Below are 27,967 nucleotides of genomic sequence, written 5' to 3'. Positions count from 1 at the left end.
TGCTCTTTTTTCCTTTATGAATTGAAAAAAAAAACAGATCCATGGTCTTCACAAAAGATTTATCAAGTCCTACATGGAGGCTTTTATTGGATATAATACTTCAAACAGCTGACCATACTGAGAAGACATTCCCATGTTGTCCCCATTGTCCTATTTGACTGCTTTATGTTGCATATTTTTATGCTTTAGTACCAGATGTGTTTTGTCATGCACATGGATAGACCGTAAGTATAAACAGTTTAGGAGTATATTTCTTCTGTAATTCTATTTAGTGTCCAGACCATTGGGATTCCAGTCCTAATGGATAGTAGTCGTAAGAGAAATTCATATGCAAAGCCCTGTGTGCTAATACAGGTATTTCAACCACAGGAATTTTCTCTCTGCAGGTATGCTTCCTTCCCTCTGTCATATCAAATCCTTCCCTCTGTTCATGTAGACCACCTAGAAAGGAGTAGAACTCAGTTTGGAGAAAACATCAGCCACACTTCATGTAAGAGAGTAACTCACTTCACATTTACATCCATCACTATTAGTAAAAGGTCACCATCAGTTATCAGTTCCCTTGTTACTATGCAAATATGACTTGTTTGACTCAGGACATTGTTTCCTCAGTGAATATTTGGGATCTACTTTGCTTCTGGTTATCCATTTTTTTGGTATCCTTTTAGCATGTACTGATGCCTTTTTCTCTCATCCTAGAAATACAAGCCAGACACAGGGTGACAAAAAGGGGTTACCTTTATGTAAGGATTCTTAGGTACACAATTCATCAGCTGGAAAATGCTGAAGATGCACACCCTGCATAATGCATGTACAATTTTTATAGATTTTGCAAATTAGTGTAGCTGGCAAGAATCCCCAATTAGATGCACACCCGGTGAAGTCATCCCTTCCCCCCCGGCTCCAGTACCTTCTCAATCCTCCCCTCTCAGACGAGGCCTAAACTCTGTTTATGAAAAGAAGAAGAAATCGTGAAGAGGTGGTTCGAATCTTGATTTCTAAGAGCCAAGAGAGCATAGCAGTCTTGGAATGTATTTTGTCCTTCTGTCTCGGAAAATAACTGAAGTTCCAATAGTAGAATGCAAAGCTACAAATATTTGTGTAAAGAATACAGAATACAAAAATCAAGATGGCATCATTCCCCCCCTTTTTAGAGACTAACACGACCCTACCTTATCTAGTCTCTACTCTGTATTTAACCACAGCACTGGTTTACACAACCAGCTATCCCACTAGTTATTATACAGATGCCAACTATAACTACAGCTACTATGAACACTTTTTTTATCCAGGCCAAGTTTGGTAACCACTAGGTAACGGTTACCTAATACAGATATAGTCAAAGTTTAAGGTGTTATTTCTGAAAGCTACTTCATGTAAAATTTGAGTCTGCTCCCAAATTTCAGCCAAACCCTTCTTAATTCTTCCACTCTGGTCCACATGAGAACAACAAGTGGTATAAATAATAGCATATATCTCCTTGTGCAGCCAGTATGAAATTGAGAGCCATTCTGCTCTGCACAGCCACAGGACAGACCATGGACTTTCTTTCTGTAAGGCCAAAATTGTATCTAAAGTTTGCCATTCAATATGCTTGATAATGGCTGAGATATTTATAAATCTATGACTATATGTTTACATATATATATATATGTAAATACATATACATGTACAGATATATATATATATATATATATGTTTTTAACTATGACTACGGTCAGGCCCTCTCCAGCCCGACTATTCTGAAAGAGGGAGTAAGAGTTCTGATTATACTATGGAAACATTCAATGAGATTCAATAAGGGGATTGATAGATCTTTTCCTCCTCCCATTTCAGTTTACAGCATGATCAAATATTGTTATCTTTGGAATTATAGGCCCAAAGGCACAAACCTGAGCTTTATCTACGGGCAGGATTTTCCAGGCTTTACCATCACATATCTAACACCACTCTCTCCGGAGTGGTTGAACTAGTCTCCATAACATCAGTTTCATTTTTCCTCACAGTACTTGGGCTTATTCTTTACATGAATCTGATCTTACGGCAGTATGAAAGAAGAATGGCCTTTTCTGTGGGATTTATAACTGCACAGGGAACTGTATCATTCCCATGATCTATTAGGCCACTCAGGGGTATAGGAAGCAGAAGAGTCTTACTGACTTATTCCCACCTTTCAGTAGAGTTTGCTTCCATTAAAATGCTTATCAGTGGCCAGTTACTACTCCCATCTAAAGGTGCCAGTTGAGTAGAAATCCAGTAATTGTTCTTGTTAAGAGCTTTGGATACATTTTGGACTAAAGTCCCATGCAAAACGTGGGGCCAGCCCTGACTCATGGTTTCATCAGCAAAGCAATTTCTCAGCGGAGGACTTGTTTCCATTTTTGATGACCTCTGCAATGCATAATAGCTACCTCTGAAGGCTTCCAAAGATTCTGTAATGTGAGGACCTGTTCAGCATGCTTAATTTCATTACCTTGAGCATTTAGTAGCCCTCTCTCCTTCCAAATGGCTCCATGGGCATGGACAACACTAAAGGCATATTTGAAATCAGTCCATATATCCACCTTCTTCCCCTCACTCAGTTCTAGAGCTCTTGTCAGTACAATGAGCAGCCTTTTGTGATGATACATCTGATGGCAAGGTCTTTGCCTCAATCACCTTATCCATGTTTGTCCCTGCATAGCCTGTCATTTTCTTACCCCTGAAGCTACTTCCATCTGTATACAGATTGCAGTCTGGATTCTCCATAGGCACGTCCTTCAGGTCTGGTCTGCTGGAATAGGCCTCTTCTATTGTCTGTAAACAGTCATGCTCAGGCATGTTTTAAATTAATTTATATGACAATAACATTGCAGGATTTACAACAGATGTTTTTAGAGTAACACCATCCCGTTCCAACAATACAGAGTGATACTTAAGCATTCTGCTAGGAGATAGCCAGGGCCCCCTTTTTGTTCCAGTACAATTATCACTGTGTGGGCACATACTTAAACTTGTGTTGCCCAAGGGTCAATTTATGGGCCTCTTGTGTCAGGATGACAGTAGCCGCCACAGCTTTCAAGCACCCCAGCCACTCTTGCCTAGAACTGTCTAGCTGTTTTGAAAAGTAGGCACAGCCCTTCATTGGTCTCCAAGGTGCTGTGCCAGTGGCCCCACAGCAACATTCAGTTGCTCAAACGCAAGGAGTTCAAAAGGCTTAGCTCAGTCCAGCAGCCCCAGAACTGGGGTTGGCATCAAGGAACGTTTCAGCTGTCTAAATGCAGCCCTTGCGTACCCTGTCTGCATAATGGTTCCCCTCTCAGCTGCCTTAAGGGCTCCATACAGAAGTTTTACCAGTAGTCCATGATTTGATATCCAGAAGCGGTTCCAATCTACCATTCCCAGGAAGGCTTGCATTTCTCTCACAGTGTGGGGCTCTGGAAGATGGCGGATGGCTTCTTCCTGTTCTCTGCTAAGTTGTCGATGTCCACAGAAGATTTCTAGCCCCAAGCAGGCTACCATTTCCCTGGCAACCTGTGTTTTCTCTTCTGAGACTCTATACTCACTTAGTCCTAAAAAGTTCAACAGGCTTACAGTGAGTTGGATACAGTCACCTTGTGTTCTAGTTGCAATTCAGATATTATACACATATTAAAGAATAACCCCTCCTGATTCTTGTCCTCTCCAGTCCTCCAGTTCCTTTGCAAGCTGGTTTCCAAATATTGTTGGGCTGGTTTTGAATTCCTGGGGTAGAACCATTCAGGTGAGCTGGGTTTTCCTCCCTGTCTCAGGATTATCTCACGCAAAAGCAAAAGCAGAGTTCTTGGCTATTCTTATGCAGAGGAATACAGAAAAAGGCATCCTTGAGTGAACCACCCTAATTCATCTGTCAGCATAGTCAAAAGAATGTAGGGGTTTGCTACAATTTGGTATATATCTTCTGTGATTTTGTTAATTTTTCTTAAATCCTGCACTAATCTATAACTTACAATCAATCTTCTTTACTGGAAGGATGGGTGTGTTGTATCTAGATTCATATTCCACTGCTAACCCAAATTTAAAGAACTTCTCGATCCTCCCTCAATCCCCTATGGCCTTCTAACTTCAAAGAGTATTGTTTCTGCCTTACTAGTGTAGCCCCTAATTTGAGCATAATACTAACAGGCTTATTTGCATGTCCCAGGAAATTCACTGATCCACACTATTGGAATGACAGCACCTTTAACTTCTTTGGGAATTTCATCGCAATTCTTCTGAATGAAAATTGCAGCTGCTTTGACAAATTTAGTTTCAGGAATTATAACTTTCACTTGTACCTTCTTTGGAAAATGAAATTTCTGCTTCTAATTTCTCCAATACATCCCTACCTAATGGGGCTGTGAGGAGTTTGGCATGTAAAGGAATTGGTGAGTCACCCAGTGTTTTCCTAACTTAAATTTTAAAGGTAGGAAGAAAGGCCTTGTTTCACCGACCCTGTCAAGGCCCTGTGGCACTGATCACATTTATAGCATCTGGACTCAGTTTCCCTTTTAAAGTATTTAACACAGAATATGTTCTCCCATATTCAGAAATTCAGCATCATCATTCCCTAGCTTAGCTACAACCAAAGGCTCTGGTGAGGGCCATTCACAGCTAATTCAGGTACTGGGGGTATCTTTTTTGCCTGCACCAAATACTCATTCTTCCAGTCTCCCTTTTTTTTCCGAACAGCATATTGATCTTTGTCTAGAGGAGGAGTACTCCTTTGCAACACGTTAGATGACTTTCCCTTTTATTCTGCTGGCATCTGTTCCTGTCTGTTGAATCTCTATTTTGATAAACCTTCCAGGCTGTATTCAACAATTTACCTATGTCATGTGTCTCATCCATCTTTGGCAGCTTTTTCTTTATGTCGTCTGCAGTTTGGCCTATAAACAAATAAGCTACATGGGTCTCTCTGCAGGTGCTTTGAGGTCCAGACTTGTGTATATTCGTGCAGTCTGTAAGCCTATTAAAAATTATGTAGGGGTTTCATTTCCGTTTTTTTGTGCCTTCATATAATTTGGACTGCTTTAGGCATGATTTGGAATGTTTTAGGCCAAATACTATTCAATTCTGAGAACGTTTTAACTTTGCCATTTGTTCTGCCACATTAGGGTCCCACCCTGGGTCAGTTAAAGGGAAAAATATCATTAACTAGCCCTTGAAGATTTCCAGCTGTAATTAGAGTCTCTACAGCAGATATAGCAGCCTTATTAACCATCTCTTTTTCTGTTTCATCTAGTAATGTGTCTAGCATTACATTCAGATAGCTTCAGTCTGGGTTTTGTGTCGTAATAGCCCTATTAACAAGATTAGTTACCTTATCTGGATTGTCTCTATTATAGTCCAACTGAAGCTTTCCACTGCTGCAGCTCTACAAGGGAAAAGGCTGCTTTTATGTAAATCACACCTTGATTCTCAACAGCTTGGTTTAAAGGTGCTTGTAGGGCAGGCTCCTCCCTTACTGATACCTCCTTTTTAGATTCGTTTTGTCGGGTGCTCCTATAGCCTGTCGGGCTAATTTTCCCCTTCTCACTGCAGAGGCTGCAGCAGCTTTGTCCTCGGTTTCATCTTCGGAGGAGCGATCCGTGCGGGAGGCACGCCGCTCACTTTCAGTCGGGGCTGTTCGGTGCGGGCTGTTAGCTCGGCGGAGCGCGGCCCGGGACGCGCAGCCCCAGCTCTGCCGCTGGCCGGGCGGGCCTGGCCCCGTCTGCGCCCCCGCCGCTGCCGTCGGTGCGGCCGGGGACCGTGGGGGCTGAGGGGCAGCGGGGGCCGGAGACAGTGGGGGCTGAGGGAGGCGGGGGCAGTGGGGGCTGAGAGGCAGTGGGGGCTGAGGGGCAGCAGGAACCGGGGGCAGTGGGGGCTGAGGGGCAGGGACGGCCGAGGGCAGCGGGGCCTGAGGGGCAGTAGGGGCTGAGAGGCAGGGGCAGCCGGGGGGCAGTGGGGGCTGAGAGGCAGGGGCGGCCGGGGGTCAGTGGGGGCCGGGGACAGGGCGGCTGAGGGGCAGGGGCGGCCGGGGACGGGGCGGCCTGAGAGCTGTGGGGGCCGGAAGGCAGTGAGGGCTGAGGGGCAGGGGCGGCCATGCCGCTGTTTCGGCTCCGGCGCCACAGGCGCGGAGATGGCGGTGGGGGGAACGGGGTGGGGCGGCCGGGGGTGCTGCTCCTCCTCCTCCCCCGCAGAGCGGGCGCCACCATGTCCTCATCAGTCACGGCGAACTTCCTGACACAGACCGGGCTAGCAAAAGGCTCGTCCTTTTTATCCTTTGTCTTTGCTCTTAGAACCGTCGCAAAACAGCCTTTTTCACATTCGTATGCCTCTCAGCTGCTCAAGAACGTTGCAAATGGCTCTGCGTAAATTAATTCTTGCCATCTTCTCTGAGACTGAAGTTATGATAATAATTCTGGTATTAATACGCTTTCTAGACTGCCAAATTGAGGCCACGCCCCTCCCCCTGATATTGATATTTGGATCAATCAGATTTCTGTACAGAGTCAAGTTAATTCTTCTGTGATAACATGTGTTCTCCTCCCCGTCAGGGAATGCCAGTGTGTTAGTATAAAATCTCTGTGCATGCCTTCATTGCAAGATACACATCTGATGTCCTTACTTATTTAAAAAAAAAAAAAATAAATCCCGCTGAAGAAAGAGCTACTAGCCGCAGACTCCGATCCGGGAATTCAAATTCACGCTTTCCTCTCCCGAATCAAATTACTAAACTTAGTGCAATCCTTCTGGCGATTCAGTGTAACCACCTTCATAAATACATGGAGCTCTAATTTATGGGATACAATTTTTGCTTCCACTGTTGGAAGCAGAATCTAGTATCTGGCTGCTTGAATGGTCAGAGGCTTTTTTGATGTTCCAGCCTAATGTATTTGGTCATGGGCAGTTTATTCACCATGCAGGGGACACAGGAATTAATCAGGACTCTGTGCTCAAGGTACCTGTCTTCTTTAGAATCCATTTCTAATCCATCTCTAAGGTCTTTTATAATAACTTTTAATTTTTATTTGTTTTCTTGGAACCCAGATAGTTGCTTGGATCTATAGAATTAGCTACCCAATATCAGCCAAATACTGTACAAAACCTCCAATTCAGCATCTTTCTGCTGAAAGAAAATGTGTGAAACACATTTGTGTGTGAAAATGTTGAGCACAGTAACTTTGTTAAGTGCTTGCATTCCTATTTTGGTAGTACAGAAAAACATTTTCTCTGTCCAGTAAACTACAATAGCATCATTAACATGGATGATAACTTTGATCAATTTTAATCAAGAAAGAATATCTCTCATTACCAGACATGAGAAAAAAATAAAAGTTGAACAATTATTATTACATCCCTGAATAAAACACATCATCCTCCATATTAAAGCTGTTGATTTTCCAAAAAATTATGTTAGTCTGTCAATTAATTTGATTAGTAAAACCTAAAGTTAGAAAGAAAACCTACCTGTAAAGAAAGACTGAGATATGATGGAAAATCATTAAGCAAATATGGTTCTGAATAGGCATGCCTTCTCTTTTGGGTCATACAGCATCAGTGTAGTCTTCACAATGATGTCATGTTGTGACAGTGGAATGATGTCATGTTGTCATCTACTTAGTATGACAAGAGCCATTTCATTCAAACCACTTTTCATGTGCTTTTGATTCATTCCTGCTGTACTGCTCTTTCCCACTCTTCTCAGGATTGCATACTTGCAAATGCATCTACATGCATCTTCCCAGCTCTAGCTTTGCTTTCTCTCACTCTTTTTTTTTTTTTTAATGAAACAATCACTTTAGAAATTAATATAGATTCCATTTTTCTACTCAGTGCAGGATATTCTCATCTTGTACTTTTTGGGGTAAGCACCAAGTCATTAGCAGCATGATCTCTTACAACTGTGATGGCAATTGTATGTAACTCATTGTCCAAAAAGATTTTATATAACAAAATCAGGCTGTTACTGCTGTTTACTTTGTATATGTTTCATTCATTCTAAGTTTGCTTTGCTCTTCTGACCAGGCTAGAAATGCAGTAGGCAGTACTGACTTTCACTACTAATTGCTCTATACTCTCTCTCTGTGGATGCTGTTCCAGCAGATATCCATTTGCCTCTGTTATAAAGATAATAAGTTATCTTTAATGGCAGTCGTGGCTTAGAGGTGGTATTCCCCGATTTAGTATTCCCACTAAAAAAAAATATGCTTCTCCCCTTCCCTTCCATCCAACTGGAGGCACAAACGGCAAAGATCATGGGTTAAGAACAATTTACATCAACAAGATAAGAAAATGAACAGTAACAGCAACAAAAGAGAGTGATTCATACATACAAAAATGCTCACTGCAGACCCTGTGACAATAAACAATACAGGGTGGCTTCTGCTACATTTTCTCAACTGGAAGAAATCCCATATTGCCAGAAGAGAGTCCCTTCACGCTTCCTTGTCAATGATATCAGGTGATAGAGAATAACCTCTGTGTCCCAGCCATTCTTCTCCTGTCTACTGCAAAATTTAATCCTGTCCTAGCCAAAACCAGAACAATGGCCAATTAGAAACAATATTTTTGAATTTGTTCTTAGTTTACAGAAACTTCAAAATCTTTCAAGAATGACAATCCTGTATGACTTATATTTTCCCAATAATCATGCAAGCACTGGTAGTGCCTCATGCAACTTGGTGCAGGAGGAGGAAGGGCAGTTGAGAATGAAGGAGTGAAGTTGAGGCTGAGAAGAAAAGAAGTAGGTAAGTGTATTTGATTCTTACCACCAAGAAAATTAATCTTTTCCCAAGATAAGTCTGTTTAGTTATGATAATTAGTAAGCTGTCACTCTGTCTTTATGTCAGCCTATGAGCTTTTCAATCTTATTTTATTTTCCCTTGTTGTGTGGAAGAGTAGTGAAAGAGCATCTGGGCTGGGTAGGTGTACAGCAGCCAGCCAAGGTCAACACACCACATACAGCATGGGTGCATGAGTCCACATGCCACAGTAAAACTTGAGCCTTTTCTAGACTTTTCATGTGAAAGCGTAAAATGTAAAAGGCACTATATCCAACAACTAAATAATTTAAATATAGGCTAAAAATTCTTGCATTGCCATGTCATTATACCTTAAAAGTGCATCAGAAACAATGTCAATATGGTTTGTACCTGTAGTGTTCCTTGCAAGTTGGAGATCTGAATTTGCAGGCTATTGGTACTCAATAACGTAAAGAAATGTAAAGAAATAATGTAATGTACTAATAATGTTACATAAAATACACTAAAAGATATTTCATACAGTGAATTTATATTCAGCAGTTAACACATGCTGGGGAACACACAGAAGTGCTATTTCTAGAATTACAGAATCATAAAATGTTTTGGGTTGGAAGAGATGGACATGGTTGCTTGCTCTGGGCTGCAAGTGCACTTTGTTGGGTCATGTCCAGCTCCTCGTTCACCAGCACCCCCAAGTCCTTCCTGGAAGGGCTAGTCTTGATGCATTCTCTGCCCAGCCTGTATTTGTACTAGGGATTGTATGGGATTTTATTTCTCTTTGATATTTTTCTTTGCCAGAAGATTTATTTATGCCAAAGATTTATTTATGACTAGTTAAAACTGAAACTGGGTTAAGCTGAAAGCAGGGAAAAGGCCATGAAATTATGTTGAGCAGAACAGTGGAAAAATGAATGAGAAAATAACAATCTACTTCCAGATTGTGGCATTATTGGCAGTGAAAGCCAGGGGAGGAAAAAACTCTTACTGGTTGATCAAAAAAATCTATTTAGGCAATTCATAGGTACCATCAAATAAATACCTTACAACAAGGATACTTTATTCTATTTTCTCCTACTCCTATATTTATATACTCCTAGTCTTCTATTTCTATACTCCCACTCTTCCATTCCCCTCCTACCTCCACATGCACTGAATGTGATGCTGGATTTTGTCCTTTAACATTTATCAAACAATGGGCCTAAGACTGGCTGGATGCCAGGGTGCTTAATTTTCTGAGTTGTGCAAATTTTTTGGTAATTTAATATGTCACTGCTGTGAAAATGGGTTTGTCTTTGCCTAAAATTCTGAAAAATATGATTTTTTTTTTTGAAAATGGGATGTTTTTCTTGGTGTTTTCTAAATGCCATCAACCGTACATACATTTCAGTTAATTGCTAAATTCCTAGTCTTCCAATTTTCTATATGACTATCATCTTGAGAAAGTTCAAGCAGTATTACAGAATCTTTAGTGAGTCAAGTGAGTTTTATTACTGTAATAGATTAAGTCTCCTTATCTAGTTTTTGTTCAGTTTTTAGTTTGGATTCTATAGAATAATGCCAGCTCTTACTTCTGAAAAACTCCACTTTTCCAAGACTTTAAAATAATAATATTAAAATTTTGCTGTAGTTTTTACTTAATCCCAACTGCCTCATCTTGCCAAGTGAATCCAAAACAGTGCTATTTCAGGTTCTTTTTAATAGTTAACACATATTAGATTAATGTTGTATGACCTCAAGAACAGCACCCAGCACACTATTAAAGTATTAAAATCCTCTATAAATGTAAAGAAGGTAAATCTTCCCTGGAAGAGAGCTAATAACCAGAAAATTTGTTATTATATGTATTATATCAAAAAAGCTGATTCTGTATTAAAGAGCTTTTTTGTTGCCCTTTTGTCTTTTTTTCTTTCTGGAAAACCACTACCGCTGAACTCAAACAAATGGCTTTTCATTAAATGTAGGCCGAAGATGAAGACTACCACAGAAGAGTTATTTCATTCAATAAAATAGGTGTTTGTGGGAGTTTATTATTTTTGACTGAGGAAGCATAGGAAAATTTGGCACTGAAGAAATTATTCTACTCAGAATGCAAAATACACTACAACACAATTAGATGCTTTTATAATATTTAACTCATACTTTCAGCTCAAAAGGAGTTCTAGGAGTTGTCACTGATAAGTCTAACAGCCAGTTGTACTTTTGCAGCTGAAAATACAATCAGATGTTGATAATCACCAAAAGGGTGCTGAAAACAGGTCAGACACACGTGGTTGGGTCTAAATCTAAACGAGCCTGTGGATTGTAGGTACAATGTCCATTGTAGTTTTCTCCATTGCAAGAAGTAGGCAATCTCATGAGGTTTAACAAGACCAAATGCAAGGCACTGGATTGGAGCAACCCCTGGTTCCAACTCAGGCTATGGGATGAACAGATGGAGAGCAGCCCTGTGGAGAAGGAGTTTGGATGCTGGTGGAGGAGAGGCTGGACATGGCATGGCCATGAGCACTCACAGCCCAGAAAGTCAAATGTGTCCTGGTCTTCATCCAAAGCAGCGTGGGCAGCAGGGGAGGGAGGGAGGGGATTCTGCCCCTCTGATCTGCTCTGCTGAGACCCCCACCTGCAGTGCTGCATCCAGCTCTGGGGTCCCTGCACAGGAAGGACAAGGACCTGTTGAGGACAGTTCAGAGAAGGCCACCAAGTTGAGGGAGGGAGCAGCTCTCCTGTGAGGAAAGGCTGAGAGAATTGGGACTGTTCATCCCGGAGAAAAGAAGGCTTTTGGGTGACCAAATCACAGGCTTCCAGTACCTAAAGGGAGCCTACAAGAAAAATAGAGAGAGACTGTCTACAAGAGCATGTAGTGACAGGACAAGAGGAAATGGCTTCAGACTGAAAGAGAGCAGGTCTAGATTGGATATTAGTAAAAAATCCTTTACTGTGAGGGTGTTAAGACACTGGAACAAATTGCCCAGAGAAGTTGTAGATGCCCCATCTGTGGAAGTTTTCAAGGCCAGGCTGAATGGAGCTCTGAGCAAGCCAGTCTAGAGAAAGATGTCCCTGTCCATGCCAGGGGGGTTGGAACTAGATGATCTTTAAGGTCCCTTCCAACCCAGGCTATTCTGCTATTTTATATCTGAAAGCTACCTTAATGAAAACCTATGTTTTCTATCCTTTCTTAGCATTGTTTCTGAAAATTAGTATGTATTTCAAAATTAGTGTATAGTAGTTACTACTGTTGCTATAACTTACTCTGGCAGTTGAGGCTGTGCAGATCTTTGTAGTGAATCGGATGCAAATGATGAACTTTGTGCAGTGGAACTGCTGAAATGGTTCCAAATCTAGGAGAAAAGTTAAGATCAAGAACAGTTAGCTACAAATGTGTTATTTTTCTGCATGTGAAACCTTCCAGCTTAATTTCACATATGTAATTTTACATATTTAATTTATATGTTTATGTACACAATTATATATAATTATACGTTATATATTTTCTTCTCGATACAATGATATATATTATATGTACAATATCTTATTAAATATATTATATGTTATAGCAATAATACATTATGTTACTATTTTTGTTCATGCTGTCTTTCTATATCTTCCACACTTCAGTATTTACTCATTTCCTAAGTTTGGGAAATTAAATTTTCTGGGTGAGTTTTTCAGTGTTGCTTCTTGTTACACTTATGACTTCCAGAATTCATCTAGATAATTTTCAGTACAACATTTGGAGGAACAATCATTTATTTTCAAAGACTTTTGTACCTAGATAGTTGATATGGTTAAACAGAAATTTTGAAAAAGAGAAAATAAATTTGAAGTAGGAAAAAGGAAGACAGTGAATATCAAGATAAGACAAAAGGCGAGCAAAGGTTTTCTGTACATAACTGACAGTGAAAGAAACAACAATCTTTTGAGAACAAAAAACAAGCCAGTGGTAGATAAATGAAAAAAACCATCAATTTCCACTGAACAAGTCCTGCTATGCATTCAATCTTTGTTACATGGATGTGGAGCTCCCAAGCCTACAAAAAAGGAGTGCTAATCCATGGAATGGAGGGCATGGCTAGATATTTCAGGGGAAAAAAAACCTGAATCTATTGCCCTGCCCTATGTCCAACCCAAGATTTCTAAAACAAGGAATATTCAGCACCTTTTTTCCTACTTAGTCTATAAAGTATCTTCTACTTTTACCTTGGCCAAGTTTCCTCTTTCCTTTCAGGTTTTTTTGAAGCATATTTTCTTACCATTGCTTCAGTCTCCAGTGCCCAGTCGATGTTGCAAGAGGTTTTGTACAATTGATGATTATTGGGAAAACTTCTGTCTTCAGACCAAGTTTCATACCTTTTTGGATCTCTTGGTTGAAAACAATGTCTCTTTTCTTTTTAACTTGATGCGTCTTTAGGTTGCCCTGAAGTAGATACTGAGATTCTGTAGTTTGTCGCATTTAGTGTGTGTTGAAGGGTCAAATCCTCTTACAGTATAAAGCAAATTATAAGGAGCACTGGGCAATTGTCATTATGCAACTATGAGCTTCCAATAAAAACATGATAAAGCTACCTAATAATGACAAAATGAAATAACTATTTCCTCCATCCTTTAAGCAGATTTACAGGCTCTTCCAATATAGCCTTGCTTGATGAACCTTTGCACCTAGCAACAAAGGACCCTCTCACACTTCTGGACAAAAGCTAGACTAAGCTTCCCTGTCAGCAGCTCTTAAAACTTGTCAAATAGTTCTGGAAATTTTGGTTTTGTCAGTTTTTGCACTTAGCATTCAACCCCACTGGCTTTCTGCAGAAGAGAGGAAAATAATTTTTAGGTACTTAGTTTTGGAATCAGACAGCTATTTAATCTTGGAAGCAGGCTTTAAAAGGCTAGATAAGGAAGTTTAAAAAAAAAGGAAAGGACAAAATGTCTAGGCAGTAAGCAATAATGTGGAAGAACACCAATCAAGCAGGATACCTTCCAGACATCCTCATAAAGTCAAGAGAAAACATCTGCTGCCCACCCACTAACAGGGTAGAGTGCACAGCCCCTTTTTCATCTCCTGATGTCTCTAAGAAAGCTAACATTGGTTATGATATGAGACTGAGAAATGCTTGTACTGTTTAATCAAATTTAAAAATTAAATTAGTATACATTAACAAAAAAAACCTCAAAAGAGCATATGGCCTAGAAAGATACAGGAAGAAAACAGTGAGAACAAAAAGTGCTTCAACAAATTCAGCAAAATTATGACTGGGAAAGAAGATACCATTTGCCAAAGTGACAGAATTGGGTCTGTTTGGGACTGTTCTCTATAGAGACATCTGGTATCTAACCAAATTACTTTATGCTTTTGAAGCTCTAAAACAGTAAAGGGAACTGACTTTTACTACAAAAGAAAGTAGTGATTATAGTTGCAAATGCAATATATAGGATATATTACAAAAGGAATTTTTCTCTAGCTAAAGAGAAAACACAAAACAACAGTAAAAATTATGTGGCATCTGGGATCTTCTCACTGTTCACTGGGCCCTGCAGAAGTTCTGGATGATGGTTGGCATTCCAGGATGGTGCCTTTTGTTAGGCAGAAGGGCAGTGCCCCTTTGCAGCTCGTTTTTTGGGGCTGAATCTGCTTCCCACCAACAACCTTCACCTTGCACTCCAAGCTACCTGCACTAGGTGTGTTCTGCAACAAATCTGTGGGCTGTGGAAGGTCTACATGGGAGACTGGAAAGCAGAATGAGACATCGTCCCAAGTACCACATAAAGCCTGTGTTTAGAGCCTACCCAATGATTGATACACACAGAAGCTTTTGTCACTTCTTCAGTAATCTGCCCTTTTGGAAGGTGTACCGAAAGCTCTGTGCCGTGACTACCAAAATCCAGTGGAGCAAAAAAACCCCAACCCAACCCAACCCAATCCAACAAAAAAACCCAAACAAAATCACACTCCCCCAAACTAACAAAACCAACACTAACCAACTGACCAACCAAAAAAACCAATCCCCCAAGAAACCCCACCCAAACCAAAATCAAAGCAAAGCAAAACAAAAAATTAGAGTTGTAAATAGAATGCAAATCTAGAAGACTGAATCAAATACTACAGAACGGGACACTTAGCATTATTTTTTGAAGAAAACCAAGTTTGGTAGGGACCAACTTGAAGCAGTTTCTTAGCAAGATTTTAAATTTCAGTTTTAGAGATATCTATGTAACTAAATAGCATGAACAAGAAACCTTTAAAAGCAGAGATTCTTGGAAATATATTATTGCTATTTTCCTTGAGTTTAGTCTGTGACACCAAGAAGTACGGCACGCCCAGGAAATATTTTGTCAGTCTCAGAAACATTGTTTTTGCCACTTCACTGAAAATGGCAATGTATTTCTTGTCTTTTACATTCAATTCCCCAAATGTCACAGTGAAACAATTTGTACAGATGGTGATGTCAGACTCACTGAAATAAGTCTTGTTCTGGTACACTTGATAGCACTTAAGGTGCTTCAGTTGCTTCTGATGTCAGTCAATGACAGTGAGTAACATTGAGTCTGCATAAACAGTGTCCTCTGAATGTTCTAGTGGCCTGTCTCATTTCTCTGGAAAGCTCTCTGGAGTTCACTCACCTTTAGAGTTTAAATCCTGCTGCCTACCAGCAGACGAGAAAGCATAATTTTTTAAATAACCAAATTGCTCTTAGTCATCAACCTACAGTAATAACTTTTCCTGATTAGATGGTGTCCTTATCCATGAATGAACTGCAAGTTCTAAGAGCAGCACCTGGACTCCATTTTGAGTTATTCTGCCTTAAATGTCACACCGTGTAATGCACGGTACTGAATGTTAATGGATGTTCTGTGATCCCGTGTATGGAAACTAACCTAGCAACCTGGTGGGAAACACAGCTGTGAAATACGAGTTTGCTGCCCTCCCTCTTGGACGGCTCAGCCTGCTGGCTGTGGCTACTGCTGCATAACAAAACGTTCCCCTACGTATGGAGCTCCTTACACGTGTGCTTTGCTAACGCAGGGCCTGCTTTCTTCTTGCACTGAACTGCTGGCTTTTGGTTTGTTTGACGGGTTTGTCTTTTTGCGGTTTGGGTCGTTTTGTTTTTCTGTATGTGTGTTTGGGGGTGGGTTGTTTTTGGATCCTTTTTCCCCCGTCTGTTTGTTTTTCTTCAGGGAAGGGAAGCGGTAGCTCTCCGGAGCGGCACCGTTGCTATGGGACCGCCCCGCTGTGGCGATGGCCGGCCGCGGCCATTTTGAACGCGGGCGGGAGGGCGGTGGGGCGGCGGCCAATCGGGGGCCAGCCTCGCGCGCCACGCGGCGGGCGCGCCAACGGCGCCGGGCCCAGCGCGGGGTGCGGGAGCGGCGGTAATGCAGCGCTGGGCAGCGCCGGGTGACCGCGGGTATCGCTGGGCAGTGCCGGTTAGCGGCGCCTGACAGCGCTAACGGCGGGCCCGCGGCGCGCAGGGGGAGCGGGGGGCCCGCGGAGCTAGCCGTAGTCGGTTCCGGAAAGGTGGGGCCGGCGGGGCCGTTGTGGGAGCGGGAGTGACCGGCTGGTGGCGAGTCCCGGCTGCCTCTCGCGAGCCCGCGGGGGGCGGACAGCGCAGCCCCCTGCTGATGCCCGCTCAGCGGTGTGCGATCTGAAGTGGTTGCCTGAGTCGGTGTCGGGCTTGACTGGGTGCGGCATAGACGCCCCGCTGTTCTTAGCCCTGTGCCAACCGCAGATGTGCGTAGCTGGGCGCTGTGTTACATCCTTAGACGCAGTTGTGCCGCTGGTCCGGGGCAGGGTGCTGGCCCCGGCAGACGCCCAGGCCGCGCTTAGGCAGCGCGCCCCCGGTGAGCGCGGCTCGGCCGCCGTGGCTGCGCCGGCCGTGCCCGGGGGCCGTCTGTTTGCCCGCCCCATGTATTTAGCCAGCTGGTTGTTTTAATCGCTACAAACTCATCGCTTCCTGAGAACTCCTAGCATGGAGCTGGATTTTTCAGTTTTACTTTGTGCTGTATATTTTTTGTCAAGGTGGTATGAGATCGGTGGTATCACTCCCGGCAGTGCAGAAGAGTTCAAGTTTGTGTAGTTTTCCATTTGGAAAGCATTGTGGGTCTGATTAGTTTGTCCCTTTTTCTCTCTTCCTACAGGGGGTCAAACTTAAGTGGTAGGGCCAGGAGCTCATTTCTTCAGAGCTGTGGTGGTAAGGTGTTGCAGTGAAAGCCCCCATGGAAAGAATATTGCTTAAGCTCCGGAGAAAAAAGGCCAATATTTTGCACACCCATACATCACCAAAAGCCATTGATGTCTTAAAAATGATGGTCATTTTTTGAACCCGAAGTGTCGGATTATAATAATTTCTGTTCCTGTGGCCACAGTGTGGTCATTAAATACTAGTAAATCACAGCTAAAAAAAAGTAAAAGGGTGTGGAGGACCTCTTAGAGTTTCTATGTTGTTACTACATTTCCAGTAATTTAGATGCTAAAAATATGGTTTTTTTTCTAAATTATGCTTCTAAAAATGGCTGTCCTCACCTGCTTTTATCTGTCCAGTAACTTGTGTTAATTTAACATACAGAATATTTGAGAAGATTGGTTAAAGCTTTCTAGTCTATGACAAAGAAGAAAAAAGTTTTCAGTGTGAGCAGTGTTTGATACCATGTGTGAAATACTTAATGCCCCCTTGAGTATAAATAAATTCGAAAATGTATCATCTAAATATATTGTTAGCTGTCCCTGTTGAGACAGTAGAATTACTTAATCCTTAATATTTGTGCCATAGGAGTGTACAGAGATTCTGCTTGGAAGTTAGTGTTTTTCTGTGTGGGTACTAAAGTATAGCAAAACCTTATGCCTGAAAAGTGCTTACTGAATTTTACTGGGATGTGTATATTCTATATGCAACAGCCAAAATATTTAAGGAATTAAATTTTATTATGTGTGATGAAAATTTAGACTTAACTGAAGTAGCAGAGAAGCAGTTCTGTGTGTTTCCCTTGATGATGGTCGGGGAGTGTCCAAGGCTTTTGGACAGACCTTGATGCTACAAAGTTAAATCTTAAGATAAAAAGAAGATTTCTACAGCAGTTAGTGCTTAAAGACCAGGGCTTCTGTGTTCTTGATATACCTGTTAGGAAGGGGAGAATAAAAATCCAAATTAGTTGTTTTTCAGTATTTGGGTTTTTTCCCCAGCCCTTTACTTATTTAACTTTACTTGCAAGGTAGTGATTTTTAACTACACATTAAAGATGCGTAAATGCTGTACAATATCCAGGAACGGTTCCATTTTTTGGGTATGTGTGAATGTATGTGTTGAATTGGCACTGTGATGCAAGATAGTTATATATTGAAAAAAATGATATCTTTTTTCCCCTTTCTTATTTTAGAATACATAAAAAGAAATGATTGAGTCAGTCAAATTAAGAAGACGGTGCATGCTGGATTTCTACTCACATTATGAACATCTTTGTGAACTTCAAGGCTCTCTCCCACTGAAAGCTGTGAAGACTAATGTGACTCGTGATGCTGTTGATCTAATTGTAGATCACATCAAAGCTACTGATTGGGCACCGCTTCTGAATGCTCTCAGGCATAATAAGAGTTTGACTTCTATCAGAATAAGAAGTTTACATCAACATGGTCTTGAAGAATCTGGTCTGTATAGAAGATAAGTATGTTGATGTATGCATGTTAGAATTTGTTGCATAAAACTTATGTGTGATTGAATACATGGGGGGAGGAATTGTTATGCCTACGAAATTATTTTAATTTAAGAAACTGCATGAAAAAAACCAGTGATTATAATTGCTTTTAAGCTAATAGGGACTGGATTTTACTGATGTGTAGTTTCTTTTTTTTACTAGGTGTGGAAAGATATAAAACTCACTTTAGAAGGAGAATTCCAGCAACTCTGCCAAAAGACTTGACTGGTCAACTATGCAAAGCTGTGAAGGGCTGTCTCAGTATATCAGATGTACTAAAAAATTTAGAACTGCAGGGTTTGCTCCTGAGGGAAAGAGACCTAGCCCTTTTAACAAAGGTGAGAATATAGTAGTATACAAATAAATGGAAAATATGCCCAGAACAAAGAATAGCATCAAGAAATCTTTGTAAGTATTTGTTGCAGACAAGGATATTTCTCTTCTAAGACATCTTTGTGTAGCCTTTACATATACATATAGAGTGATTGTGCTGAGATATTTAGTATAACGTAGTCTTAACTGAATGCCTCAGAATTGCAAGGTTTACTGCAAAGATGTTAGCAATAACTCTGCCATGTGCTTGAGTCATATGACATACACTCATGAGAGAAACCGCTGTGCATGTGTGTGATAGAAGGGAAGTTGTGGGAAACCCTGGAGATAAAAACTGGTCTTCAGATATGTTACTGAAAAGCTCCAGTTTGCTTGTGAGTGGATTCCTGGAAGGGAGGTTGCTGCTGTTTCCTCTGTGCTAAAGAAATGAACCTGCTTAAACTGAACTTGAAGGTTTGCTTGGTTTGACCTTCATTTGAATCCCCTACAGCTTCTTGTAAGGAACGGTGTTTGAGATATGTGGGTGACCTGGCTTTTTTTTTTCTTTTTTTTTTGGTTTGTTTTGTTGTTTTTGATTTTTGCTTTTTTTGGTTTTTTTTGTGTGTTTGGTTTTTTTTCTGTGTTTTTTTTTTTTTTCTTTTCTTTTCAAGCCAGATAACAACATTGTTTGTTTTATTCTTAAGGGCTTGGCCACAGCTTCATCTCTGGAAAGTGTCTCTTTAGCCCACTGTCCAATTGGAGATGGAGGGTTGGAAAGTAAGTTTAGACTCAAAACCTGTAAATATACTTTTCTCTGTTTAAGTTTCCAAATAAGTAAGCAAATTTTTCAGTATTTCTATTCCTGTTTTAAAGTTTTCAATGGAAATTAAAAGAACAATCTTCACTTTATTCTGTGTCACTCTGTAGCATTTGAAGACTTGAATTTCTTCACTTCAGGCTACTAAATAACTATACTACTTTATAATGATGTTTATACTTTTATTTAAAGCAGTGTTCATATTTCTTTGCTCTTTCCTGATTTGTTTAAGTTTCTTTAAGTAAACTGAAATCAAATATATGCTAGCTTGTTCAGCTATTCTTGGCTAAACATTTGCACTAGAAATATATAAACTTAGAACACATTAAGTGTATTTAAAAGATAGTCTGTATTTCAGCACTACTTCTTTGTCAAAGCATTTGTCTGTTAAAGCTGCCTCTTAATAGGCCACTGAAGAAATGTATTCTGATAATATGGAAATGCTGTGTGTAGATAACATGCATGCTTTTGTTTTCTTCAGCAATCTGTCAGAGTATAAAGAATACAGCAACTATCAGATTTGTAAACTTCACAGCATGTAGCCTCACGTGGCGAGGGGCAGAACATATAGCAAATGTATTAAAGGTAATTTAATCAATTTTCTTAGAATGGAGTGTTTATAAGAACTTAATAAATTTAATTTTTTACTTTAAAGCCCAAAATCCATGAAGGCACTTCATGAAGAGCTTGTGTGAATACCAAAATTAAGTGTTTATTCTTATGAAAGCTGTGACTTCATATTACAAATATAGCTTAGTTTACTGGTGTGGGATTTAAATTCGCCATTTCTTAGAAAAAAAACCATAATAATAGAGTAAAAGTATTTTCTTTAAATGAGGACTAGGCCTGTAAACATCTGACACCAGTTTTGGGGGTACTTCTTTCATTGTCAGTAATTTTGAAAAATGTCTCAAGTATTCTGAAGCACTGGGTTAGAATAATCAAGTTTACAGTTTAGAAGCTACTGATTAATTTATCAGTAGGTTTCTGCCTAGTACTGTGTTTTAATTAGTGTTAATTTTGATTTCCATGAAAGCACAAATTTTTGTAGCATGTATTTATTTCATATTCAATGTGCCTTGAAAGGGTCTGTCAAAAGAAGGTGATAAAATACTTTGTAGCCATGTTTAATAATTTGCATTGCAAACTGGGCAGTCACAACAAATATAAGTTACAGGTAAGCTTTAAAAATCAGTTATGTTTCTTGAACTCAGGAATGGTGTACTTATACCAAAATATATTTCTTATACCAGCTTTCAACCTGTTGAATGTGGCTTGCAGTAAAAGGTAACTTGTGATCATGTCATCAGTTATGTTTTTGACATTGCATTTATAACAGCTTCTTTGTTTGCAAAGCACCAGGCAATAAGAAGACATGGTGAAGCTTGGGCTGAAAGCCTGCGTTACAGGAGACCTGACCTTGAATATATGACAGGTTTGAGGCGGATTACTTTGAATTGCAACATGCTTATTGGAGATAGAGGAGCAAGTGCCTTTGCAGACTGTCTCGGGGAAGACCTTTGGCTAAAAGGTATTGCTAAGTATTTTACTAATGAACAGCAGAGTAATTCAGGAGTTTCCTTGTATACTAACTGTAGATGTATTGATACGATGATACTGAGATATTCCATATAACATAGGACTTTGCCGACACCAGCAAATTCTCCGTATACTTCACATCTGGTTATTACTAGTTGCTGTAAGGATTTCTGCAAGATCTCCATATCTCTACTAATGTCTTTTTTACTATCTCTATGTCTTCACTACTGCATCTCTTAAAATGTAGTAGTGGCAGGCAGAAGACTTAAAATTGACATTACAGCAGTTGCAGCCAGAGGGGTAATTCACTATGTAGCTTGGGAAGAGTACTGCTTTTTCCAGGGAAATCTCTCTTCCTCTTTTGAAGTATCTGAATACTGTTATCTAGTATTGTCCTTCAGTATTTTTGAGAATTACAGTATCACTGCATTAGTAATTATACAAAATTATTAATGATGCTGGCGTAAATCAGAGCATTCTAAGTGGAAAAAAATACCTGTTTTATAGTTTTGTTTTATAGTTTTGTTTGAGGCAGGCCTACAGATAACATTCATATGGATGCAAGAGGATCAGATTAGAGAATACTTAAACAAATGAGGACTGGAGGAGGATAGCTAATGTCATACCTGTTTTCAAGAAGTCTGGTAAGAAGAATCGAGGAAACTACAGACCAGTCAATCTTACCTGGATCCCTTGAAAGGCAAGGATATACTGCCATCCAGAGGGACCTCAGCAGGCTGGAGGAATAAGCTGATGGGAACTTCAAGGAGCTTAAGAAAAGGAAGTGCAAGGTCCTGCACTTGGACAGGAATAGTCTTGTGCACTAGAATATGCTGGAGCTGTGGGGCTGGAAAGCAGCTTTGCAGAAAGGGTGCTGCAGATCCTGGTGGACAACAAGCTGTCCCATGAAACAGTGCCAGTGGTGTTTGGGATGCATTTGGTAGAGACTTTGTGAGCAGGTTGGGGGAGGTAATTCTTCCTCTTTACTCAGCACAAGTGAGACCATGGAATCTGTGGTACAGGAGAGAACTGGAGCTACTGGAGAGTCCAGTGAAGTGTGCCACTAAGACGAAGAGACTAAAGCAGTTCTGATTTCAGAAAGGCTGAGAAAGCTGGGACTCTTTGGCTTGGAGAAGAGAAGGCTCAGAATGGGATCAAGGTGTATAAATATCTGAAGGGAAGAGGTAAAGGAGATGGAGACAGACTCTTTCCAGTGGTGCCTGGGGACAAGGCAAGGTGGAGTAGGTAGAGATGAAATCACCAGAGGTTTTTTGTCAACATAATGAAACAGTCTTACTTTGAGGGTGACTGAACCTGGCACAGGTTGCCCACAGTGGTTTTAGAGTGGTTCACATTTACCTCCTGTGTAGATGTTAAATGGTTATTTCTTGATGTTGAAAAGTTCTAGTTGTCTTCTTTGAAAGTAATACTCCAGATTTTACAGGAATTTTGCAGATGATTATTATCTTCATGTCCTCATTTCTCATGCTTTGTGTTCTATGAAATGGAGGTTTTCAGCAGGATTAATTTTTTAGATATCTACTATTAAATTACTCACTAAATGCAGTACTACCTCCACTGATTTTTTTTTTTTTTTTTTTTTTTTTTTTTTTTGCCTCCTTAAACATTTTAGCACTTGATTTGCAGCAGTGTGGAATATCCAATAAGGGAGCAAGGTCATTATTAGATGCTCTGCAAACTAATACAACATTAGTGGTACTTGACATAAGAAAAAATCCATTAATTGGTACGTATCTGTGTCTGCACTTCTTTGTGCGGTTGTTGGGGTCTTTTTTTCTTCTTCAGTAACTATATGGGGAAAGGTAGACAGCTTTTAAGAAAAAAAAGAACATGCCACAGTAATTTGCTAAACATTTTTAAAATGGGAAAACAAGCAGGATAGGTAACATGTACTTATTATTCAATGATTTATTTGTTCACAAAAAGAGTTGAATCTTAGAGAAAATTCTTAATAAGGTGTTTTATTTTATTCTAGGACATGGTCTGATGAAAAGCATTATTGAAAGAGTCCTTAAGAATGGAAAGAGTGCTGATTCAGAGGTATGTTTTACATTTTGGAATGAGTTTGGGGTTTTCTTTGTAGCTTCCATTGCATTTATTTTTATTTAAAGAATGACTTTTTTCAAAAGGAATCTGAAACAACTCTACTAGTTCTAAACAGGAATTTGACTCAGTACAAATAAAAAACACTAAGGGAAAACCTAAAATAACTGTGATGGACATTTTACTGTATTGGGCTTTCTGTATGATTTCTTATGGAACTAAAGCTTTCACATGTAATAAAACCTGAATATACATTTAATGGAAAGAAAAGTAGAAATGTGTGTGTATTAGGGCATTACCATAGAATGTTAATGAAATATTGCCCCAGGACTGCTGGAGAGATATCTCCTACATGTGTCCTTGTCAACATGATAATAATTACTTCTAATTAAAAAGTAAAAGAAACCACAATTTAAAATTTAGCGCCTAATTTATTTTAAACCTTATTTCTTATCTCTTAACTTCTGTAACTTAAAAATTTTTTAAGTCTCACAACACTGTCCTTTACAATGCAAATCATTTATGAAAACAGAGTTCACTTAAAGTACAGTATCCCCTTTCATCTTTGTCTAACAGTCCACACAGAGGTCACAGTAATGTGCATAAACTGAATATCTGGACCATTTATGATTAGGTATACTATTGAAATATAAAGAAATCTGATTCAGTTCTTGAAGGAGTCCCAGCAATCCCAGTTCTTGTGTTGGAATTTAATGCTCTTTTGGTTTTTGCAAAGACTAAATAAAGACAGAGCTGTGGATGTGTAGAGACTGTCTAATAAACTGAAAATTTTTGTATAGAATTTCTGGATGATTAACACAGTTCCCCACTTCAGTCTCTAGAAGACCTTCTTTGAAAAGTTGAGGTTGATTGTGAAGAAGTAATCTTTCTGCTTGGCAAATGCAATCAAAATTTGCAAAATGTCACAGGATCATATGAAAATAACATCTGCCTGCAAATGCTAAAGATAATTACAAAGTCAAACTGTGGAAAGAAACAACTCTGGGAAATCTCCCATATGCTAAAAGACTTGACTGAAGACGTTAGTTTGATTCAACCAGTCAGTGTGGTATCTTTAGTTTTATTGGCAGTGCTAGTAATTATTCACACTTCATTAACAGCATGGATGAAGAAACACTGACCACTGGCTTGCTAAGTAGCATTGCTTTTTCTGCCAGTCAGAGCTGTCTTTCCTTGCATCCTGCTTTGTGTAAAAAATGGTTGGTTTTTTTCAGTAGCATGTAGTTGATTCCCTTCTGAGTTGTTTTTTTAGATTTGCAAAAAGAATTGTCTACTTCTAATTGATGCCTTCGCGAAAACGAAAGTTATATATTTTAGCAGCATTGTGTAGCAGTATAATGAACTGTAATCATATAAATGACCAAATGTAATAAGTGGTGAAAGTTTGTGTAGTTTCTGAGAGACTGAATAGCTTGAGGGAAAATCCATTGAAGGCATCTTTAAAACAGGATGCTCTCAAAATACTGTTTTTGTGTTTTGCTGTCTTTATGCTTAGATGTTGTACAACAGCAGCAGTAGGCACGCACATGAGACAGGCTGTGGGCTACACAAACTTCAGTATTAACCTAGTAAAGCTGCTTTTAGGTGTCTAGTAAAACAAAATTAAAATGACTTCTGCTCTTAGAAGCTTGCAGTTCTGTTTCTGGGTGTATTTTAGTTTAAAATGATCAATTTGCTCGCACAGATCCAGCTGAAGACATAGCAAAGATTGAGTCCAAAGTGAAAAGAACAAGTTTTTCTTGACAGTGATAAATTTGGCATAAACTTAGTTAGTTAGAGCACAGTGATGGCGTTTTAGTAATTCTGATGCTTTAGATGGGAACAACTCTGGCATACTGTTCCTTGTACACTTCTGTGGGAATTAGGGCTATGTGAGACAAGCTTTGTGTTAATGTCATCTGTGTTTTCTTGAATGACTGCTTCAGCACTGTACCCTGTATTAGTGATGCACATTGAATTGAGCTGTTACTGTATGAAAATGAAGTTTGAAGTACAGCTGTGGCCTTTGATCATCACTGTCTCTTAATTTTAGTTCAGGGCATTTACTTTGTAAGGATGAATTTTCATTACAGGCAGTAAAAATAAACTTCATGTTTTATAAAATACTGACTTTATCAGTAATACAAAATCACATTAGGGAAGCTTTTATATACTCTGGAGAGCTTTGGCCTGAGCAAGTCATTCGTATCAAGCCAGTTTTCTGAGGATGAAGTGCAGAAGTCAGGGTTGCCTCTTTATAGGGTTGATCCTGGGGGTTTTTTGCTGTAGGAGGAAGAATAATATTGGATGGGATATTGTAGTGGTGTTTTGGTAACACTTTTTGGTAATGCAGACTGTCATCTGTGTTTGAATTTGAGCTTTGTGAGACTTGTGGGTTTTTCTTGATTGTACAGCTTATGAAGTTTTCTGTTAGAAGCAGTGTTCTCAATATCTGACAAGCTACCTCTAATTTTATATAAGCACCTCTTCAACTGTCATTTACTGAACGGATTTATTTTTCTTTAAAAAACTCCCAACAAATTCCAGTTTAAGTGGCTGCTGTCTCCGCCTTCCAAAGATCCTTTGAAAACTAAGCCAAAGAAAAGAACTATTGTCCTGGGAAGTGGTCGGAAAGGAAAAGCTACTATTCGTATTGGTAATGCTTTGTTTTTTCTGGCTGTAGTAAATTTTGTCCGGAAAATTTTATCTTACTGCTCAAGATCTTAAATTACAAAATGTGTGATGTGTGTAATGCTATTGTTTTACAGAATTCTTGTCTCCAAAAAAAAAAAAAAAAATTTGTTTCTTCTTAATTATATCATGCATCTTCAATCATCACTGGTATCTGTAGGAAACTCGCTTTTGTTTTTAGTGCTGCTAGATACATGGCTGGAAAAACGTAGGGTATACTAACTTTAAAATGTGTGGAAGCATTGCACTTTTTTTTCTGTATCTCCACAAGCTTTCTCTTCTGCAAAGCCTGGCAATAGTAAGTTATCTGGTTCTTCTGCTGTTGTAACCTTTCTGTAGCAGGCTGTCCTCTGCCAGAACAAACAAACTGATGTTCAAAATGTACTAAGATTTTTTCCAACTTCATGTAAACCTACTATAAATAGTATGTTTAAAATAACATAGGTATCTTGAACATTTACAGTTAAGTACTGATAGCTGCAACACTAAACATTTTTCAGTAAGCTACCAAATATTTCGCTGTAGTACATTTCACTGTCTCTCGTCTTTGCTCTAGTTATCTGGAAGCAGAGAGGTAAGCATAAATCAAAAAAAAGTCTGTACAAATAAACTATGGTGATCAGGCTGGTGGTGGTGGTGGGAGAAAAAATGCTTGGCAAATGTGGTTGTGGAGGTTTTTGTGGTTTTTTTGTTTGGCTTTTTTTCTGTTTTGGGGTTGTTCATTATGTGGGAGTTTTTTATGTGTTTTGGGTTTTTTTTTAAGAGAGCGAGTCAAGGTGAAAACTATCCTGTGTGTTATGTTCAGAATGAATTGAGATTTTGAATCCCTTAACTAAGTTATGCATTTCCATAACAAAATCTGTTATTTTATTGATCCCAGAGAAACAACAACTTGAGTTCTCACTAGTTTAACTGTAGTAAATAATATTAGGCAATTTAGTTTTCTAGACTTACCTGTTTCTGGGTTTGAGAGAATGTGAGGTAGAGTGATCATCCAGATTAGGTTTCTTTGCTGAGTCTACTTTGATGCTGTATGATTTAAACAACAGAAAACCAGACCAGTGAACCCTACATTTTCTTATTCTGAAGGGAAGAGATTGCTGGTGTCCTGTACAAGTGATCTGCATGAGTACCAGCTTTTTTAAAAATTTTTTTGCCCATAAATAAAGGAATTTTCTTCACTCTAAAGCCACTAAAGGGCAATTTTAAGCATGTAGATACTTTCATTGTCTATATGGATGGTCTAAATTCTGACATGACACAATATAATTAGATATCTGAAATTAGTAATGTGAATAAATCTCTTCTGCTACAAAGCTTTACCTCCTGATTTGAAAACCAGCTTCCCTTGTATCAACCTAAAAGCAGTTAAGTACATCAGCTTCTGACTGCAAGTTTTTGGACGCTTCAGTAAAATTATACTGAATGGCAGATTTCCTACATTCCTTATTACATAAGAAATTTCATGAACAGTAATCTGTGAATTTGTATATGAAGAATAAGGTACAATGAATTTTCTTTTCTTCTGATCTTGATCTTCAATCCAGGATTATCATCTAAAAAATCTGTAAGTCCTGGAAAAAAAAATTCTACTGTGAGAGAGAGTTACTCACCAAAACCACTACCACCAGGCACAAGAGGCTTCCTTCCTTGGCGGACTGCAGAACGTGCAAAGAGATGCAGGTGAGGTTTTCATAGTACAAGGAAAAATACTGAACCATAAAACTTGCATGAAAAATACAGTAGAGAGCAGTGTTAGCTTTTTAAAATACTGTTTGAAAGTTACACATAGAATGTCATCAGTTTTTTCTGTTTATATCAATTTTGAGAATTTTACATAAAGTCTTCTCTAGTAAGTATTTTAAATACACAAAAATACATGATAGCCATAGGAATATTCATATGTAGCAAAAAACCCCACTACAACCAAACCTGCCTTATCTGCTTGTTCTTTATCTGATGTATCATAGGTGAAGAGGCAAGTTAATGTTCTAAACTTTTAGTATACTTGGTTTGAGATCCAATTCAAGGTTTTTAGGTATTTTCCTGCCTCTTTTTTCTGCTTCATCACCTCACCCAATACCAGAATAATTATTGTGATCGTCTGAGACCTGTAAATTAAAATAAA

The 27,967-nt window shown here is 39.4% G+C and overlaps 2 protein-coding genes and 1 long non-coding RNA gene across 15 annotated transcripts in view; 1 reads left to right on the top strand and 2 right to left on the bottom strand.

Moving 5' to 3' along the window:
* Positions 1 to 61: 61 nt before the first annotated feature.
* Positions 62 to 16,635, bottom strand: LOC130265470 (serine/arginine repetitive matrix protein 1-like). The gene is made up of 4 exons (XM_056514569.1): positions 16,452 to 16,635; positions 15,736 to 16,372; positions 11,991 to 12,079; positions 62 to 441 (listed from the first exon to the last, which is right to left on the bottom strand). The coding sequence occupies exons 1-4, from the start codon at positions 16,633 to 16,635 to the stop codon at positions 269 to 271; spliced, it is 1,083 nt and encodes a 360-aa protein (XP_056370544.1). The 3' UTR covers positions 62 to 268.
* CEP78 (centrosomal protein 78) overlaps positions 16,009 to 27,967 on the top strand; it is a 26,150-nt gene continuing 14,191 nt past the window's right edge. Inside the window, exons 1-10 of one of the 11 annotated variants that reach the window (XM_056513434.1) lie at positions 16,009 to 16,100; positions 18,102 to 18,369; positions 18,579 to 18,754; positions 19,433 to 19,505; positions 20,027 to 20,130; positions 20,902 to 21,076; positions 22,718 to 22,831; positions 23,081 to 23,145; positions 25,696 to 25,804; positions 27,387 to 27,522. In XM_056513434.1, coding sequence (XP_056369409.1) covers positions 18,117 to 18,369; positions 18,579 to 18,754; positions 19,433 to 19,505; positions 20,027 to 20,130; positions 20,902 to 21,076; positions 22,718 to 22,831; positions 23,081 to 23,145; positions 25,696 to 25,804; positions 27,387 to 27,522 — 1,205 coding nt within the window. In that variant the 5' untranslated portion in view covers positions 16,009 to 16,100; positions 18,102 to 18,116. Of the gene's footprint in view, positions 16,459 to 16,865; positions 16,919 to 17,848; positions 18,370 to 18,578; positions 18,755 to 19,432; positions 19,506 to 20,026; positions 20,131 to 20,901; positions 21,077 to 22,717; positions 22,832 to 23,080; positions 23,146 to 25,695; positions 25,805 to 27,386; positions 27,523 to 27,967 lie in introns of those variants that run through there. The other 10 variants (XM_056513440.1, XM_056513435.1, XM_056513437.1 and 7 more) reach the window with 10 other exon arrangements.
* On the bottom strand, positions 17,616 to 27,542 carry LOC130264858 (uncharacterized). 3 transcript variants are annotated; one of them, XR_008842523.1, is made up of 4 exons: positions 27,453 to 27,542; positions 26,794 to 26,868; positions 21,769 to 22,581; positions 17,616 to 17,842 (listed from the first exon to the last, which is right to left on the bottom strand). It is a non-coding gene; the product is annotated as an uncharacterized LOC130264858 (long non-coding RNA). The 3 variants fall into 3 exon arrangements; XR_008842524.1 differs by having other exon boundaries at positions 17,623 to 17,842; positions 22,444 to 22,581; XR_008842522.1 differs by lacking the exon at positions 17,616 to 17,842 and having other exon boundaries at positions 20,986 to 22,581.

The sequence above is a fragment of the Oenanthe melanoleuca genome, chromosome Z (genome assembly GCF_029582105.1).
Source record: "Oenanthe melanoleuca isolate GR-GAL-2019-014 chromosome Z, OMel1.0, whole genome shotgun sequence".
Lineage (NCBI taxonomy): Eukaryota > Metazoa > Chordata > Aves > Passeriformes > Muscicapidae > Oenanthe > Oenanthe melanoleuca.
This window is presented reverse-complemented; position numbering and strand designations above follow the sequence as displayed.

Excerpts from the sequence above, each read along its gene's own strand:
- LOC130265470 (XM_056514569.1), bottom strand. The coding sequence starts at position 16,635 with ATGGGGCGGGCAAACAGACGGCCCCCGGGCACGGCCGGCGCAGCCACG. Across the intron at positions 12,080-15,735 it reads TGCGTTAGCAAAGCACACGT|ATTTGGAACCATTTCAGCAG; the intron begins GTAAGGAGCTCC and ends CTTTTCTCCTAG. Across the intron at positions 442-11,990 it reads GCACAGCCTCAACTGCCAGA|GTGGTCTACATGAACAGAGG; the intron begins GTAAGTTATAGC and ends ACTCCTTTCTAG.